The sequence below is a fragment of the Notamacropus eugenii genome, chromosome 3, assembly GCF_028372415.1.
Source record: "Notamacropus eugenii isolate mMacEug1 chromosome 3, mMacEug1.pri_v2, whole genome shotgun sequence".
Classification (NCBI taxonomy): domain Eukaryota; kingdom Metazoa; phylum Chordata; class Mammalia; order Diprotodontia; family Macropodidae; genus Notamacropus; species Notamacropus eugenii.
The window spans coordinates 443,403,247-443,422,834 of NC_092874.1; the positions used below are offsets into that span (position 1 = coordinate 443,403,247).

At 36.7% G+C, this 19,588-nt stretch overlaps 1 protein-coding gene across 4 annotated transcripts in view; it reads right to left on the reverse strand.

The window, feature by feature from the left end:
* The window catches only part of LOC140497550 (contactin-4-like), a 588,779-nt gene that overhangs the window by 193,373 nt on the left and 375,818 nt on the right, over positions 1 to 19,588 (reverse strand). For all 4 annotated transcript variants that reach the window (XM_072598641.1, XM_072598642.1, XM_072598639.1 and 1 more), the window contains exons 6-8: positions 18,698 to 18,895; positions 3,741 to 3,843; positions 677 to 861 (exon numbers count right to left, since the gene is read on the reverse strand). In XM_072598641.1, the coding sequence (XP_072454742.1) occupies positions 677 to 861; positions 3,741 to 3,843; positions 18,698 to 18,895 (486 nt within the window). The remainder of the gene's footprint in view (positions 1 to 676; positions 862 to 3,740; positions 3,844 to 18,697; positions 18,896 to 19,588) is intronic.

Genomic DNA, 19,588 nt, shown 5'->3' on the forward strand with positions numbered 1-19,588 from the left:
TGTGCAGGAACACGTCTTGGTCCAGGGTTTTCCAAGACAGACTAAACGCAAGGTCACATGTTTGAAACTTGATATTGATATTAGCTCTGAATCAATGCTGATGATTTGGTTTGGAACAGGGGCAGCTGCACATAAAAATTCTTCAGGATGAGAAGAATTTGTCATGCTCTGCTTTGGGAAGCACAAAATTTGGACAATTTATGTTTGGAAATATTCACGATACTGCATGAAATCCCTACCAAATAAGAGCAATTATAAGACATCAAAGATAGCTTCTAATGAAAAAAGAAATCGATTGAAGGAGAAACTGGCACCTTTGAAACAAATAAGACTGAAGAAGAAGAAAGCATTGCTTTGATCAAGATGGTAACCTTGTGAACTCATGATAAAATATGTTGCTTTCCCATATGTTTTCCCACCAGTCTATTTTCCTAGACATTTCCAATTAATTTCTTGCATTCTTCCTAGGCTCAGTCAACATACTTTCCCCTCAAGCTTACTCCTTTCAATCCTGTATCACCTAGGGAAAGCTAAAACATGCCACAAGTTGAAGTGATGACAATTATTCTAGGCAGTATTATCTGGAACCTTTCAACAGGTTCCTTTCAACTCTTTGGTGATGTATAATATCAAAGAGTTTGTGAATCACTGTATACATTGAGGGTCATACACTTACCATAAAAAGTCAACTGTCCTCTGGCCACATTTTTTCCTCTTGAATTTTCAGCTACACACTCATATAGACCAGCATCTTCCTGCTGGAAATTTGGAATTTCAAGAATTCCATTAGATTTGTGTCTTCTGGCTTTCCTGGCTATTGGCTTTCCATCAGCTCTTCTCCAGATAATAGTTGGAACTGGACTAATAATAAAAATAAAAATGGGGTGAATCAAATTGGAGAGGATAATGCTTTTTACTTAAAGTTTTGCATCTAAAAGCAAAAGAAAAGTCTTGCCATTCAGTTATTTTTCCTTGTGTAAATCATTCATATATAATACAGGTTGAGAAAGAATGCTTCTTTCTCTGAAATATAAAGGAATACTAGAATACTATATTATACACCTAAATTAAAAATTTTTTTTGTAATCACAATAGTTAATTTGAGTGAATGGGCCATGTGGCTTTTTGACTAAAACAGAAGGAAGGAAATTAAGTTTAGATGACATTTTAGTTCACATGTGTAATTCTTGCAAGGTAACTTACAAGCCAAGCTATATTAACCCAGCACATGTTTCTCTTCCCTTCTGTATTGTTTGTGTATTAGGAGTTTGATAAACTGATAGCAAACAAAGATAGTTTTGTCAGGGAAGGCCCTGAAGAGACTCCCTGTGATGAACTTTGGGAGAACATAGACAAAAATAACACAGGATGGGTATAAGTAGATGAACTGTAATCTTCATTACTGAAGAAAGCATCCAAATTGATGAATTTGCAGATTCATCTGATCTTCTCAAAAATTTCCTTTGGAAACTTTGAGCAAAAAAACGATGGCAGTTAAGGGTTGACATGTGGTGTCCAAACATTTGTTTGCCACCATGTAGCTGCTCTCCACAGCATATATCCTTATCTGCGAACATGTAAACTTAACCAAGTCTGAAAGTTTGCAGGATATTGCATCAACCAATGATATCTTAACTGCAGTTCTAAAGTAGTGGGCTCAATAATTTTCTTTGAGAAATTTACATATCATATTCGGTAGAGACTGAAAACTATTCTGCAAAATCTAAGATCATACTTTAAAAATGAATACAACCAACTTGACCATGCTTTTAGTAAAGGGATTTATGTTCACTAGACACATCCTTGAGTCATCAGGACAACAGAGAGGGCTCCATCAAAGTTCACTGAGCACAATTTTCATATATACATATATATACATGGATGTATGTATATTTGATGCATATATATATTTAATGATGCACACACTCACTAAGGCATTTGAAAATTACTTTCGCTTTGGCATCTTTCTGAGATGCTCTGAAATGGCTGATGATGATGATGATGATGATGATGAGTAGCAGCTGGTTATACAGACATGAATATTTCTGTGTAGATCTGCTAAGCCCATTTTATTTAGTCTTTTGTAGCTTACCAGCACTGGTATCTAGTCAGCAAAAACTCAGTTGAATTCATAGTCTGCTTTGAAATCCAAACATGGAATTGTCTAAGGTATTCTACAAAGACATTGCTTACAGGCTGGAGCTAACCAGGTCTCCTGTTTAGCTACTTGCCTTGGGTTAGTCTCCATATTTATTACTTGAGGCCAGATCATTGAAAGATCCTTTGCACTGAGCTGGTTTGTGTCACCTTTGCCCAAGCCAGAATATGGTACAGACAATATCAATATCTCAGTTGCCTCATCTGCCTTCCAGCTCTAAAATTCTATGTCACTCTGACTAATCCTCTGAAGAGTGCAGCAAGGTCTTGGGGGCATTACATTACTTCACAGGCACAGTGAAAAATAGCATGCTAACAAAACATGATTCAGGACAATGGAAATGACTTACTTTAATATTTCAGTAAGAGCTATGGGGAATGATGTGGATAATTAAAATCCACAGAGGACTCTCAGATCTTTAATTTAGTTGATAGTTAAAACCACCCCACCAAAACTTTTTATTAACACTATGTAGAAAAATTCTGATTTGAATTTAATTGTCCTTATAGGATAAAAAAAATCTGAAAAAAATGGATGATAACTCTGTACTCTTTTGAAAAATAAGATGGTCCAAAGGAAGGTAAATAGAGAGAAAAGAAATGAAATGCAGAGTACAGTAAAATCACAATGAGTTTTAGCATCATAGATTCAGAGTTGAAAGGGATATGAGAAGTAATTTGATCCCCATTTTATAGATGTACAAACAAGTTCAAATGATTTGCCCAATGTGACACAGATGGCAAACAGCAAGTAGCAAAGCCAAGACTTACATCATCAAATTTTGTTAAATTCACAAACCAGGTTAGAAAATATGATATCATCTCCTTCCCTTCTTTCGGGGACTGAGCAAGTATTTTTCATGAATTCTCAGACTGGGATTATATATTTGTTAATTTTACTGAATTACTTTTTCCCTCTATTTTTAATTTTTTGATATAATGGATGACCCTCTTGGTGGAGGATGAAGAGATATATCAGGATATAAGATGTTATAAAAACAAAAGATGTTAATAAAAAAGAAAGCATAGCATCTCTCAGAGAATACATTAATTTTATCATTTATATAGATGGAGTAACTTTATGTTCCTCTGCCTAAAGTGTAGGAGAAAACTAGTTAATTACCTAGAGAGACTACGTAATTCAAATCCAGTTTCAAAAAAAGCATGATGTATCTGTCCTTTGTGCACCAGACCAGCAGTAAAAGTCTGTATTTTCCCAAAGAGTTGACTTAAATGTACCTCAAATGAAGAGCATTGTTTTCATGTCATACCCATTTAGACAGTCTGGCACATTACAAGCCATAATAAGTGAATGAAATACACTTTCAGAATAGCCCCATTCTCTTCTTCTTTCTGGCCACATCAATTGTGACAGCTTAATCTTCCTGGTGCCATTACAGTACTTCTCAGTGAGAAAATAAAACCAAAGATGCATGCTCACAGAATTAAAAAAAAAAAAACCAACTAATTCTTTGTTCCCAAATCTCCTAAAAATCACTGTCAAAACTAGATAGCAAACTCTGAACCTACCAAAGCTTTAAAAAATATTCAAAAAAGGGATAATGAAGGATATTGAAACTTACTTTCCCAAAGCAAAGCATTCCAACTTCACAGTTGCTCCTTTTGCAGTTGGGACTGTCTCTGGGAACTGCACTTCTATTTTTGGCTCATATTCACCCATAACTCCTGAGAACAAATAATAGATATTAAATCTTAGGCTTTAAATTTTTGAAAAAAAAATGATTTTGTGTTAGTTGTCAAGTTCTATACATCATTACAAACACAATGAATACATACAGTTTAAAGAGGTCTAGACTCTAATAGCCATGATTTCAAGCTATTTTCCAGCTGTTGCTAGAAGATCAGAGTTCCATGCCATCTCACTAAGATTAACATTTTCATAACTCTATACTCTCAGAATCTGAAATAACATTCTTTCTTAGGAGCTTGCAAAAAAAAAAAAGAAAAGGGAAAAAGAAAAATACAAGTAAAAAGATATACAAACAGAGGTGCCACTTTTTAGGAAATGTAATGCAGAATAATTATTCAAACTTTTTAATCAAGAACTCAGGGATATTTAAGGGTTCTTTGTATTTTCTTCCCTTCCTCCACATGAACGTTAAATCAAAACTGACCTTGAATATTCATAAACTGATCTACTAATCACTAGATTGCCACAAGATGATGGTTTATTTCACTCCAGCAACTCTTTAAGAAGGTTTACTCAGTAATAGGTATGGTATGATATTCATTGGTAGGAGGAGGATCTTCAATGACAAAGTTTCAGAAACTTGATTGGCTAAGGTATTGGTGAGTACTAAATTAACTACATTGCATCTCAAACAACTCTGTAAAAATTTGTGTCAGTTAAACACAGACAAACACTTTCAGAATTTAACCCATATATTCCTTGACAATTCAGTTCTTAGTTCATTATCCCTCACTCTTTCCTATATCCTGGAAAATAACTTCCACTGTTTTCTCAGCAAGATAATCTAAAAAGCTGCATCAATAACTCCCGATTCAATTCAATTCAATCCTACAAACATTTATTAATCACCTACTGTGTATAGTACTCCTCTTCCTTCAATCTCTTAAATAATCTGTTAGCATTGTTGGGAGCCGGGAAGCTTCAGCACCAAGGCCAGTAGTGATGGTAAAATAATGTGCAATCAAGTCATTTTACTAGAGGGTCACACTGCCTTGTTGAGGGAGGTATTACAGGGCATGTTTAAAGAAGAGGCCTTATAAATAAGCATACCCGGTTTGGGATTTATTTGGCAATGTGGGGCTATTTAAAGAAAAATGAGATATGGGTAAACAACTTTGGCACTGGAATTGTGTGACTGCGTTGTTTATTTTCCAGGAAACTTCTTTCTTATAGGGGATGTTTTTTGTGTCTTTGTCAGGTTGATGGCAAGCAGGAAAGGCCAGAGAGGGCTTGTATATCTATGTATCCCTGCCCTGTATGACTTGAAGTAACGTTTGGAAAGAGACAGGGTTTTTTAAGGGAAGAGGCTATGAAGCAGAGGTCTTCTGGAGACAAATGTGGTGTGGCACTAGGTCTGAGACACTATCTCATCATGCAGAGGATATGTTTTGAGAACCTGGATATAACAATGTATAGGTCTTATTTTAACATTAATTCTTCCTATTCTAATCTCCCTACTATTCTTATACTTTAAATAAATCATGAATTTGTGGAAAGTACACTAAGACAGAATCAGTAGAATTGAGACTTGGATCTTGGCTATTTCACTTTTTACCTAAACAATATCAGGGAAGTCATTTAGTTTTCTAGGTCTGTTTTCCTCTTCTGCAAAATAGCAAAAACACATATACATTCTGCCTCATGGGGTGATTTTGAAGTCTAAATATAATAACAAAGATAAAGGACTTTATAACCATGAAGTGCTACTGTATGATAGCTATCATTAGTACTAAACACATATTATTTACATATCACATTTTAGATTATAACTATCAACATTTCCATATTAATTTTACCCATCTTTCCCTATTCCCAAGATGATTTGCCCTCAGACTTAGGGCACAGAGGTATAATTGTACATGTCACCATATGAGCTTTGCTGTGAAGGTTTGAGAGAGACTTTTTCTCTTCTATAATTAAATGTACCTCCACTTCCCCTGGCTTAAGAAACAGTTGATTGTCCAATACAATATCCAAGAGCAATAAGTTCAAAAATCAGAAATGTTCAAGTCAAATATGCTACTAAAGAGAAATGACATCCTTTGGAAGGCTGAGGAATAGAATTACTTTTATAGCATTTGGAAGGAAGAAAGGTTCAAAATCACTAAAACTTACATACAATCTCTTCACCCTGTAAATTGGAAGGCAAATTCTAATTTGGTTTGTTAGTTATATGTTCAAAAGCACAGACTCAGTGTCCAGCATTGACAGATGCAAAGATGGTGGAAGAAAAAATTTCTATTTTCCCACTATGGATTAAATTCATGGTCCAGTTATCCATTATCTACATGGATATCTATATCTATATCTATCTGATATATCCATGTAGACATGGATACACACATATATCCCTTTCTGTTTTGATTTATATGAGCCAATCTCTTTACTTTCAGTCCCAGAGTATTGCTTGCACTCTCTGAAAAAAAGATCTCATATTAAAGCAGACCTGTGTGTTAAATATATATTCTAGATGTATCATTTAAAATATGTACACAATTTTCTCATATCTTTGTCCTCTTCCCATAAATATGAGACTAGAAAACCAGCTAGCAAGTTAAGTTACATTCCTTTTCAAGAAGGGTGTGCTTACATATTTAGAAAATAGTGCTAATTAAACAAAAAGAATTGTCTTCTGACAAAGCAGTCTTTGTCACCTCCATGCAGGAAATTGGAACAGGTAGAATTTCCAGGCCTCATTTACTGGAAGGAGATGAGATAATGAGGTAATAATGTTGAGCAAAGGATGACTTCAAAGCATAAATGATTCTCACCTGCCTCCATCCAACATTCTCTTTACATAAACACTGCGACAACTGTGTACAGTCATGAAAATTCAGAGTGAGAAATACACTACTGTGTATGACCAAGGGAGTCACATGACCCCTAACCAATTGGACAAGTACTTTCTAAAGCAAGGTTGACTAATATATCATACATATGCAGCAATTCTTGCAATATTCACTAACTGAAATGCCTCTTTTCCTCCCCCTACTGTATCATCTTGAAATATCCCCAGGGTTTCTAGTATGAGTTAGTGACTTAAGATGATCTACTTTACTAAATGGAGTGCTATAGATTACTCATATGGTCACACAGAAAGATTCTGAGTTTGCTGTAGACTGATTTATATGGATGGTTATAAGAATATTAGTGACACAATCGAGTTCAGCAGTGATAGAATTTAGCAAGCCCTATGGTTGTAGATATAACATAAATAATACAGTTATTAGTGGGAAAAAGGCATGTGGTTATCACTGAAGTTTTAAGGATTCTTATTTTAAATAAGACTGTTTTTTTTTTTTTTTGCATTAGTCATAAAAATACCAGGGAGTGATTCTTTTTCTGGATAAATTATGAGCAGTTTCTGTGAACACCTGTGAACTGTTAAGTTTAATTTGGTTACATCTGGTACTGACTAGGTTTTATTCCACTGTATCATCAAGGTTTTTTCTCTCTTCAACTCTTTTCTCTCTTATTTTTTTGGCACCAAAAAGAAAGAGATGTAATATTTTTAAGAAATAAAAACCTCTAAACTGGAGTGCATTTTTCAAGTCGTTCCTCTGACCACCTGTACACTTTTGAACTTAATTGGTCTACAGCTGTTCCTGGTGATTTACAGAATCATCAGCCTACTGAATGAGGACATTGATGGAATTACTCCAAAGTCATTTCACACCTTTTTCATTTTTCTTGAAACGTTTCATAAGGCTAGAGAGAATCAAAACTGTAGCCTGTATCTAGGTAGGAAGTGGAATACTAAACAATTATCCTGAGTAAAAAATTAGGATCATTCAGAAGAACAGTTTTCTTTAAGAGTAGGTATGTTTTTTCTTCTGTGAAATTTATCTAGATAATGGGACATCCATTTTGCTTATAGAGACACAAATCTCACTAATGATTTATGAATAGATGCACATTTAGTATAAATTATTAAGACAATCAGAGCCACAGTACATTTTTGAAAAAGTACTATCATTGTTTTGTATTTCAAAAGTTAACATAACTCTGGCAGTGAATTTTGCCACATCTGACACATCAGAGATGAAAAACTTTGTGACTTTAATGACAGAAATGGTGGCCAGTAGCTCAGAATTGTGGCAGTGTATCCTTTGAGGTGCTAAGGATCTAAGCTGAGGTGGTTGAGCCCACAGGACCTACTTAGATCTGGGTTTTTGACAACATTCACTTCTGTTCATTATTCACAGTTTCTGTCATTGCACAAGGCACATGACTGGGCAAGATCTAATTTTACTGTACTTCTTCTTTCCTCCCTAATACTGACAAAGTCCAACATGCTAGGAGCAAACCAATTCCAAATGACATCAAAGTTGTCTTTTGACAGGCCACCCTTGGTAAGCTGAAGAGGAGGCTTGAGATAATTGTCTAACTCAGGTCCCAGCTCTCCTTGGGGTCAAGGAAGGAAAAGCTTTATTTGAATTACCTCAGCAATTCCCTTATTTCCTTCCTTTATTTCCAATGTATTTATCTAGTTGAAAGAAAAGAAAAGCTTGGAGTAAAATATTTAATCAACTCTCTTTCGTATGTTATATGGTGCCCACCAAGCAATTTGACTTTCTTTAGTATATTTTTCCTCATCAAACTTGCTGAATTAAGTTAGCTATGCGAAAATGTAGCTTAAGCCCCATAAATAACACATATTGTTGAGAAATCTGATTAAAAATGGCCAATTATGGTCATTTTTCTAGCCACTGATTAATATGTAAGTCTCTAAATTTTCAGCTTTGGAGCCTGTCTTTCATTTCTCCTCCTAGCACCTACCACAGTGCTTTGTACACAGTGAAGACTTAACATATGCTTATTAACTAACACACCAAATGGCCATCCAAAGGCTTCTGGTCCCTCACGGGCTTGAACTTCATTTGACAGTGTTAGAGGTCTATACCTGACTGCCAAGTTGCTAAACCTGTCAAACTTTCAGACTATCTTCAGCCATAAGACTATTAAATCAGATTCACAGTGGCATTTTAGCAAAATATCTCCCATTCTTAGTCATTAAATGTTCTGCTCATAAAACATGATTTACACCCACCTATCTTCAACTCTGATTTGTTGAAGAATTTTTTTAGAGAAGAAATTTCGTGACAAAAGCACACATTGCTTGCAATTAGGAGTGAGGATAAAATAAAGCAAAGTGTTTTGGTATAAACTAGAGCTCTAAAGCATTTAAAACCTGATTAAAAGCAGAACAGGTCTTAAATAGCTTTCAGCCATGAATTTTACATAGGAAAAGTCTTTCAGTTGTGCCTACAGGGTTTTTGATTGAAGGTAAAGACCAGGACACTGTATCAGACTATCAAGTATTTGATCTACTTGCTTGCATAAAAAAAGTAAGCTCTGAACAATGGATCAGATTACTTAAAAGCAAATTGATCTTGTCATTGAAATGAATAATTGGAAAGATTTATAAGTAGATCCAATTCAGGGAAAGTTTTCTGTCTTTTTCATATCTCAAAGTGCCTTGTATAGATAAAGTACAAGGAGAATATAGTCTCCTTGGGAACTACATTCTCCACAAGTATGTACTTCATAATGTCACCCCAGCATGGGCATTGGTTGCTTTGTAAAATATATATGGAGAGGAAGGGGAGGGATGGATTCTTGTGAGACCCATGTGCTTTGGTAAGATTCAACCAGGAAGCTAAAAGAGGAAAATGGGTGTGGATTCAGCAAGCTGCTCCATAGCTGTGTTTAATTCATCTCACAGACAACAGGAAGCTTTCCCTCTTCCACCCTGAGAGCCACAGGTGCAGGCATCTGCTGCCTAGAGAAAACTGAGTTGCAAGACAACACTGCTTCACAGATATCATGGTGAGATGTCACACTTTTCACACCCTAGGGCTCTTAAGTAGCATTTGGAATCAAATTTCTAACATTTTAACATTCCTTCAGTTATTGCAATGCCTTTCTATAGTGGTATAGGAAGTAATGAGCGAGTGGTCTTACAGTTCTCTGCCCCCCCCTTTTCTACTAGTTTACAGTATTCAGATATTAAACTGGAATGGGAACTGGAATGAAGAGAACTTGTAATTTACATTCCTTGAAGTTTGGGAGGTTGTAGTTAGGGGAATGAATGTTGAGTATTAACTGCTTGAATCTTATTTCTTATTATAGTCTTTCATTCTCTTTCTCTTTTCTTCCTTCCCTCCGTCCTTGTTCTTCTTCCACCTTCCCTTTCTTCTTTCCTTTCTTTCTCTTTCTTTCTTCCTCCCTCCCTTCCTCCCTCCCTCCCTTCCTTTCTTCCCTTTCTCCCTCCTCCCCCCTCTTTTCTCCTTTCCTCCCTCCCTCCCTCTTTTTTTTCCCCACACCAGTAATTACATCTGATATATTCCATCTTCTCATGCAGATTTGCAAATCACATAGTTATTCCACCTCCTACTCTCCTTACCTTCCTTCAAAGCTCAGCTAAAACAATAGCTCTGTCAGGAAGTTTGCTCTGAATCTACTAGCTAGTCAGGTCCTGATGCCTTTCAAATTATCTTATAAGTATTCATATGTATAAATATTGTATGATCCCTCTCCCTATACAGCACTTCCTTGAGGGGAAGGTATATAGTCTTCATTTCTTTTTAATCCCCAGTATCTAACATAATGCCTTATACAAAAGAGCTTAATAGATACTTGTTGAATGAATATCATTCCAACATGTGTCTCACAGAAGATTGAATGAGATTTGTGAAAATGTCATCTAATTACACTGTTGTTCAGTCATCTTTCAGTCATGTCCACTCTTTGTGACCCCATTTCCTTCACATTTTACAGATGAGAAACTGAGGCAAATGGGATTAAGTGACTTGTCCAGGGTCACCCAGCTAATAAGTATCTGAGGCCAGTTTTGAATTCACAAAGAAGAGTCTTCCTGACTCCAAGCCTGGCCCTCTATCCAGTGTACCACTTAGCTTTCAGATCTCCCAGTAGCTCAGAAAACGATCTATTACAATGTGTTACCTAGTGGTTATAACTGTTTTTTTTTTATATTGCTGTTTCTCATTGATTGACTACTTGCATATTGATGAACAAATATATCTGTGCTATATATGAATGGATAAGAAATCAAGAATGAGTTGAGCTTTTTCTATAAACAGAGAAAAAACTCTTGCTGTGTATTCAGTAACACCATCCACTAAGGTCCTCTTCCAGTGCCTCATTGTGACATGGAGATGACCATCGATTCTCAAAGGCTAGGTAATGGCAGATACCACATTGCCAAGGCTTAGAGGATGGCCCATGTGATGGCCAGTTGATCTGTCATCTAAAGATTAACTTTGCCAGATTTGGAGAGGCTCATCTCATCAGATTGGGGGAAAATTGGTAAAATATCTTAAGCCACAGAAACCCAGGAAAGCCATCTACAAAAGCCAGTGAGTTTTGGTAATCTTGTCTACCAAAGGAATTACCCATATTGCCCAACTCACAGATTCTTGAACTATTCAGTTCCTGAAGTATTCCTTGAAATATTCATTTCCTAAAATTGAACAATAGCCTTTTCAAAGCTGAAAGTATATTTTGACACAGGTTCAAACTACGTATACCATGGGAGATCACCTGGACAATTCAATTTAACAAACATCTATGAAATTTGCAAAAAGATTTGCCCCAGTGAATTTCCAAAGTCAGATCTCAATTATGCACAGTAGCTGGGGACATGGCAAAAATGAATCTAGATTCTCTAATAAATTGTCTCATTCAATCTGATGATCCACCTCTATCCCCTGGTAAATGTTTCATTGGATTGTTAATAAGAAGCAAAATTAATTGATGAGCATCAAAAGGGATACAGAGGAATGATCATCAGCTCTGGGGTCAGAGGACATGGGTTCACATTTCATATCAGATGTACTTTGTGTGGCCTTGAGCAAGTCAACATGTGCTTGCCTTGCATTTTATCCCTGGCCAGGAGCACAGAGTAGTAAGTGTGTAGTAAGTGCTTAAAGAATGCTTAGTGACTAACAACTTGTCTGTGCCTTTGTTTCCACATAGCAAGGAGATTGGATTAAATAGCCTCTGGTGTCCCTTCCAACTTTAGATAACAAGAATGACAACAATAGGTAGAATGTATATAATGCTTTAAAGTTTGTAAAGCACTTCTCACAGGTTATCTCATTTGATCCTGACCAACACTGGGAGGTAGGTGCTGTTATTATCCTCACTTTACCGATAAGGAAACTTAGAGAGACAACGGTTCAGTGACTCGTCCAGGATCATACAGCTAATTATTTGAAGGACATTTATTATTTATTATTATTTATTATTAAGTGCTTACTATGTACTAAGCATTTCAGTAAACAGGAATTGGACTGAGGTAGAATTTGAACTCAGGTCTTTCAGACTGTACATTATTTATTATGCCACCTTGCCATGATACTATAAAACACCTCTTTAATTTTAACCAGAATGTGCACTTAAGTACCTATTCTGTGTTAGGTGCTATAGAAGGACAAAAGAAAAAAAAAGAGACAGAATTCTGCCCTCAAGAAACTTATATTCTACTGGAGAGATATAGTGAGTATACAGACAATAAATACTAAGGAATTTCAAGGGGGTGAGAGCACTAGTGATTGTGACGGGATGTGTTGGAGGTGGTACTTCTTGCTATCTCTGTTGTAAAATATAATTGTCTTTCTGACAAAGATTTCATACTTAGAGTTCCCTTTCCAATGCAGACTCATTTCATAAATCAAATAGTAGAACTATGTGTCATGAGGAAAATAGCACTGTTTTCACCTTGGGCCTATTGTTTGATTTCCTTTAGTTCTTGCTCCTTTGGGATCACTATGTCCATTATTGGAACATTTTTGGTCAGAAATTAAAAAAAAAAGTAACTATCACAATGGCAACAGCTTAACCAACCATGAGGATTGAGCTCATTAGGCTGTATCTGTATATCCCAAAGTAAGTGCAAGGCTGGTATAATTAGCCAGATAATTTAGACTTTAGATCACCTTCCATTGATCATCTTAAAACAAAATGTGTGGATTAGAAGTATAAATTATCAAAGTGACTGCATCAGTCCTCCACTTGTTAGACCCGTATACATCTAGTCAAGTCTATACTGTGCTTACTGCATGACTGGCACTGTGCTAAGAGCTGAAGAGACCAAGATAACAGCATAATCCCTACTTTGAAGGATCTGAATTCTAATGAGGGAAATAAACAAACTTGGCAGAGGCAAGATATACAAGATATACATAGAGTAAAAAGAAAGGATCCACTGAGGGGAAGGCACTAGTAACTAGGAGAATGAGAAAGACCTACAAGAGTAGGTAGGATTTGAGTTGAGTGTTAAAGGAAGCCAGGACAGCTAGCCGACAAAAGTAAGGAGGGAGAGTGTTCAAGGTGTGAGGGACAAACTGAAAAGTCACAGGGATGGGAGATAGAATGTGGTGTTCAAGGAACTGTAAGTCAGTATTTCTGGAATGTATGACACATGGAAGAAAATATAGCCTAAGAAGACTAGAAAAGCATATAGGGCCCAGATTAGGAAAAGCTTTAAATGGCATACAAAGGAGTTCATGTCAGCAGAAATTTTCTCCAAATACTAGATATGTGACTGTAGAGACTTGGATCCTGTTGTCACCAAAGTATAGATAAAAAAAAAAAATCATGCATCACTTTTATTGTACAAATTCCACCCCCTCTCACAGTGAATATTTTCCCATTTTCCTCTCTCCCATAGCCAAGAACTAATTACATATCCTATTTTGTGCTAAGTAACCTAGTTTGAATTTGAGTTTTATGTACTGTAACTTATATGGGAAAGGCACATTACAGATTTTCCCCATGAAACTTAAGAAAATTAAGAATGAATGGGGTATTAATTGCTAAAAAAAAAAAATGAGATTCTTAGTTTGCTAATTTTGTGAAAAAATATTCTAATTAAAATCATTTGTCACATCTGTGAAGATATACTGGACAAGTCAAAATAAATCCAAAAACCAAGTGGGAAAAAAGTCACAAATGGCCTATTGCCAGCTTGAGGATGATGTGGCCACTAGACTGTTTTGCATGTCACCAAATTTTTCTTTCTTCCATTTTTTGACATCGTATGCCCTGCTGTGGCATCTCTCAATAACTGCATCGTGACGCATCAAAGTCAATATTTCATTATACTGCTGCGACCTGACACACTGAAATGGAAAATACCACTGAACAGATGTCTTGGTGCAAAGGCATTTGGAAGAAGAGCTTGAAAAAGCTGTATTTTAAAATGATTACTTACAAAGTGCCAGTGGAGCACATCTTTGGAAAGAGTTTATTAATACTTGAGGTCTAAAAGGAGTGTGCCACTTCTTACAAAATTGGTAGTTTGCCTCCTTTTCTCTTTAACTCGGCAAGGCTTTTCTGAGTTGGAAGCACTTATTTAAACTGAAGATGTATAATAAATACTGTATTTCATTACAAATAAGTGTGGCAAGCCATTTGGTCTTAATGCAGGGTGGTATACTTAACTTACTAAGCTAAGAGCCTTCTAATAGATACCTTTTCTTAGTGCTGTACTACATAGGTTCTTGGTGGGGTTTTTTGTTTTGTTTTGTCTGATTTAAGCTGCCAAGTTTAGGAAGCTATGTAACTCTTGACCAGATACTCAATATAATCCATTGAACAAATGTGAATGGTGATGATGTTAACTTTGTTTTTTGTGGCTTTAAACTTCAGATCAGATAAGGCAACATGATGATCACCACATCATGCTCCAAAATAATGTGCATGTGTAGAGATCAATGGGAAATTGATCTGTTATTTCATTGGCATAGGGAACAAATGGATGAGGAAACCTCGGTTTCCTCTCATGATGTAAATCTGTATTTTCTTTTCCACTTGGTCTTAGAGAATTGTGCCGGACAGTGAGAGGCTGTGACTTACCCAGGGTCACAAGGCCTCTGTGTATCAATAGCGGGACTTGAACTGGGATTTTCCTGGCTTTGGGGCCAAGAAATTCAGAACAAAATTCCTAACAATTTAGAGTCTGCGGCAAGCTTTCCTCATAGTACAGGCCTTCAAGCAGAGACTAGATACATGTTTTGAGAATGTTATGGAGAGACTTGTTGGGTAGGTATAGATAGTACTCAATGACTTTGGAAGTACCTTCCAACTGGGGCACTTAGGACTTGGCGGTACATTGGATAGAGTGCAGGATTAAGAATTAGGAAGACCTAAGTTTTGATGTTACCTAAAACACTCCCTAACTGTGTGACCACTGGCAAATGACAACCCTTCTGTGCCTGGTTTCTTCATCTATTTTTGTGGATAATAGTAGTATCTATATCACAGGGTAGATATAAGGATCAAATGAGAAATGTGTTTGGCAAACCTTAAAGTGTTATATAAATGGTAACTATTATTTTTATTTCAACTAAGACATTTTATGAATATTATATTTTTAAAGTTGTGTCTTATGGGTACTTTTAGGTCATCAAGATTTGTTAGCCCAGTTGAAAAATTCTTATTTTCAAAATGCCTCGGTGTGAATAATCACCTGAAGTCACATCTGGGCTTTGAGGTTTAGCTCATGTGGGTGGCAGCTCATTCCACTTTAGGATATTTCTGATCATAAGGAAATTTCCCCTGACATCAAGCTTATATTTGCCTGTTTGAAAATTCCACCCCTTGCTCCTTGTTTCACTCTCCAAGGCCAAGCTGTACATGTTGAGTCTCTCTTTCATATGATGGGCCCTTTTTAGACTCATCAGTTGCTGAATACATCACTGTGATGCTCTCTAGGGTGAAGCAATAATCGTGACGGTGCCCTAACTTTCAAAGGGCCTTTGTGCTAACACTCATGAGAAAGTCATTTGGAATTCTTGTTCATTCTTCATAGGAAGGAAATATCCTCTTTTCGTCTATCCTCCACCATTCCCTCACTAAGGGTACAGTGAAATACTGGGCACTGCTACGTTCCTTGGTACAGCGTAGCCGGCTCTAGGTCAGAAGTGGGGAAATGATGTCAAGTCCAAGTGTGTGACCTTGCTTCCTTATTACAAAGCTGCAGCCAAGGGGATAATACCAATGACCTACATTTATGGGTTGCCACTATACAGTTTACAAAGTACTTTTCTCATATCTATCCTATGAAATAGCTGGAATAGGTTTTCAGATGTGAAACTGAGATTCAGTGAGCTTCTGTGACTGGTCTCTTGTCATCTACCCTCTCAGTATTCCAGGGTTACGCAACTCTCTTAAACTATCAGCTGCAAAAGAGGCAAAAACCTGCATTGGTAGAGAGAGTTTCCTCATCTAGGAGCTCCCTATACCAACAAAATCACAGTTCTAGTCCTTAGTGCTTTGTTTCCCTTTCTTTTTTAACTTATTGAATAAAATAAGCATTTTCATAACAGTATAAAAATAATAATAAGATAATTGCACATGAAACTTCAAATCTACTATGTATAACTTGCTATTCTTTTTAAATATACTACAGGTCATCATGTGAATTTCTCTCTTTTTTTTTCTTTACTTTTTTTTCTTCCCTTCCCTTCTCCCCCCACCCTGGAGATGGCTACCATTAGATACAAATAGGTGTGTATATATGTAAATTTTTCTATACATATTTCTTATTATCAGTTCCTTCTTTGTATGGATTTGAAGTATTCTGTATGACTCACTGTGTTTGCTACACAACCACAACTCTAAAGTTCCATCTCGCCCTCTTGGACGATGGCATCTTGGCTTTCTCCCCTATAAATATCTCAATCCTATTTCTTAGTCTAAGACTGAAGTTAGCAAGTTGTCATAGTTGGTCAGATCCATGATCCATGCAGTTGATTATTCTGTCACCAAGAGACCCCAAGGGATGTCTGTGGGAAGGCTGGCTTCACAGATTCACAAGGTCTTTGAGCTAAAAGACATTTGAGGAGATGCCCGAGTCCAACCTCCCACTCAACGAAGGAATACCGTTCTACTACATGCTCGGTTTCCCTGATAACAAGCTAAAGATGAGCTATTGCTAAACTTATGGATTGAGGTCATTTACCACTGTGCTTAAGCCTCATGATTGCATCCATAATTATCTCAAAAATTCAGTTACAAGGGCTGGTGAAAGTGTCATTTGACCACAGACTACCTTTTACTCCTGATTCCATTTTTGAAGAGTCTGTAGCATTGTGAATAAGGCAATCATCCAGAAAATTTTGGTTCTGAAACCTTATTCAGGAAAGTTAATGCTAAATTACATTGAACTAATTAGCTGAAAAATTGCTCAACTGTCCACTGCATCCTTCATAGACATGGTCTCAGCAGGAATAAAAATAGGGAAGATTTTCTTCTATGTTTTTCAATACTCTACCCATTCCAATGCAAACATCCTCAGCATTCAAAGAGAAGAAATTGCTAAAACACAAGTACAACCATGTCATCTCTTGCTTAATAAGCTCCAGTGGTTCCCTATTATCATTAGGATTAACTCTAAACTCCTTCATCATTTAAAGCTCTTCATAACCTTGAGTTGGTGTACCCTTTCTAGCTTTATTTTATGGTACTCTCCTTAACCTATAGTGAAGTCAAGTCCATTTAAAATGGCCTTGTTTTTCCTTATACACTGCATTGCATCTCCCTTTGTCATGCTTTTACCTGCTCTCCCTTGCCCGGAAGGCACTTCCTCCTTGATCCTACCTACTAGAGCTTCTTGGTGCCTTAAAATCTCAGCTCAAATATCACATTCTACCAGAGAGATGACCCTATTCCCTTATGCACAAAGGCTCTCTCTCCCTGAAATCACTTTGTATCTACTTTCTACATATCTGGCATATTAAAAGCCGTGTTGACTAGAGGATAGAGCCAGTCTGGAAGCCAGGATGAGCCATCTTCAAAGCATGCCTTTCATACACACTGGCTGGACAAGTCATTCGACCTCCCATTGCTCCTGGTAACTCAGACTACACGACTGGGAAACTGCAGCCCTGCATCAGTGGAGGGAGTCACCTGCAGTTCCCCATACTGGTCAGCTAATTATGGCCAATGGATCAAACCAGCCCACCACTTTCTTTTCTACAGCCCCTGAGCTGCGTATTTAAATATGGAAAGTATTCTTAGCTCATGGGCCATATATAAATAGGAGGTGAACAGGATATTGACTAACAGACTGTTGTTTGCCAATTTCCACCATAAACCAATGAAATCACAAGCCCAGTCTCTAGCCTTGTATTGTGAATCTACTTATATGTGCACATGATATCTGTAAGCTTCTGGAAAGCAACGAATGTTTCATTTTTTCTTTTCTATCCCCAGTTTTTAGCCCTTTGGGAGCACATTTGTTTTTGTTCAGTTGTTTCACTTGTGTCTGACTCTTTGTGACCCCATGTGGGGTTTTCTTGGCAAAGATACTACAGTGGTTTACCATTTCTTTCTCCAGTTTGCTTTTCAGATGAGGAAACTGACACAAACAGGGCACAGTGATTTGTCCAGGGTCACACAGCTTGTAAGTGTCTGAGGTCAAATCTGAATTAATGTCTTCTTGACCCCAGACCTGGGGCTCTGTATACTCTGCCACCTAGCTAACCCGTTTTAATAACTGCTTGCTTACTGACTGATTTATGTTTCCCTATGTTCAGTGTTATTTTTATTATGATTGATAAACATTTATGTACTAGGTACTTTGGATGCCTATAATTTCTATGGAATATACTTAATACATACTTTCTCAACTCATTATAAAGTGATAGCACAAAAAGAAACATTTTGCTTGCCCACAATTAAATTAGGATCAGTAATTTTGGTATGAAACTACCGATAAGTCATCTTTTATGCAGTAGCCTTTTTCATGGGGTATACAAACACATAGGTTAATGAGTTCATAAAACCATGCAAAGAACTCACCATCATTCCTCAGTATTAAAGGTGTAGGAGGTCCTAGCACTTTGTGGTTTGTGACTGTGTTGGTCACAACACAGGTATAATTCCCAACATCTGATTTTTCCACTTTGGCAATGTAGAGGTTTCCAGTCTCTTGAGAAACAAACCGTCTGTTATCCTGGTATGATGGGTATTCATTGAAGATCCAAGCATAGCTCAGTTCTGAAAATAAAGAGTATTATCATTACAAACATAACTCTTGGTACTGGAAACTCTCACTCACTGAGAAACAATCAAGATAGAATTCCAGGCTACTTTTTAAAAAGTAGATATTTAAATCAATCCACCATATAAAGTGCATAAAAAAGAATCAACATAGTAAATTATTTAAATAGCCCTCTAGTCTCCCAGACATGAAGCTATAACTAAGGTAGGTAATTGGTACTTTGATTAAGGGCACTGAATTTAGAGGATACTTATAGTATTTATAGTTCTTTAACAAACAGCATGGAAAAAGCAAAGCTTAGCAAAGTTAGTATGAATACTTTGTTAAAATTGGAAGGTATCATGTGGTAGGATGGGGTGGGCTATTACCCTAACCTACCTCTCCTCATCTTGAGTAATCTCCTCATCCATAGCCTGATGTTTGGTTCTCCTCCTACTCCTGTGACAGTTCCTTCTCAGTCTACTTTGCTGGTTCATTATCCACATTCCCTCTAACAGTGAGTACACTCCAGGGCTCTATCTTGGGTTTTTATATGTATGTATGTAAGTATATATACACATATGTATGTATGTATGTATACATATGTGTGTATATATATGTATGGTCTTTCTTGGTGGTCTCATCAGTTCCTATGAATTTAATTATCTATGTGCAGATGATCTCTAGACGCTCTCTCTCTCTCTCTCTCT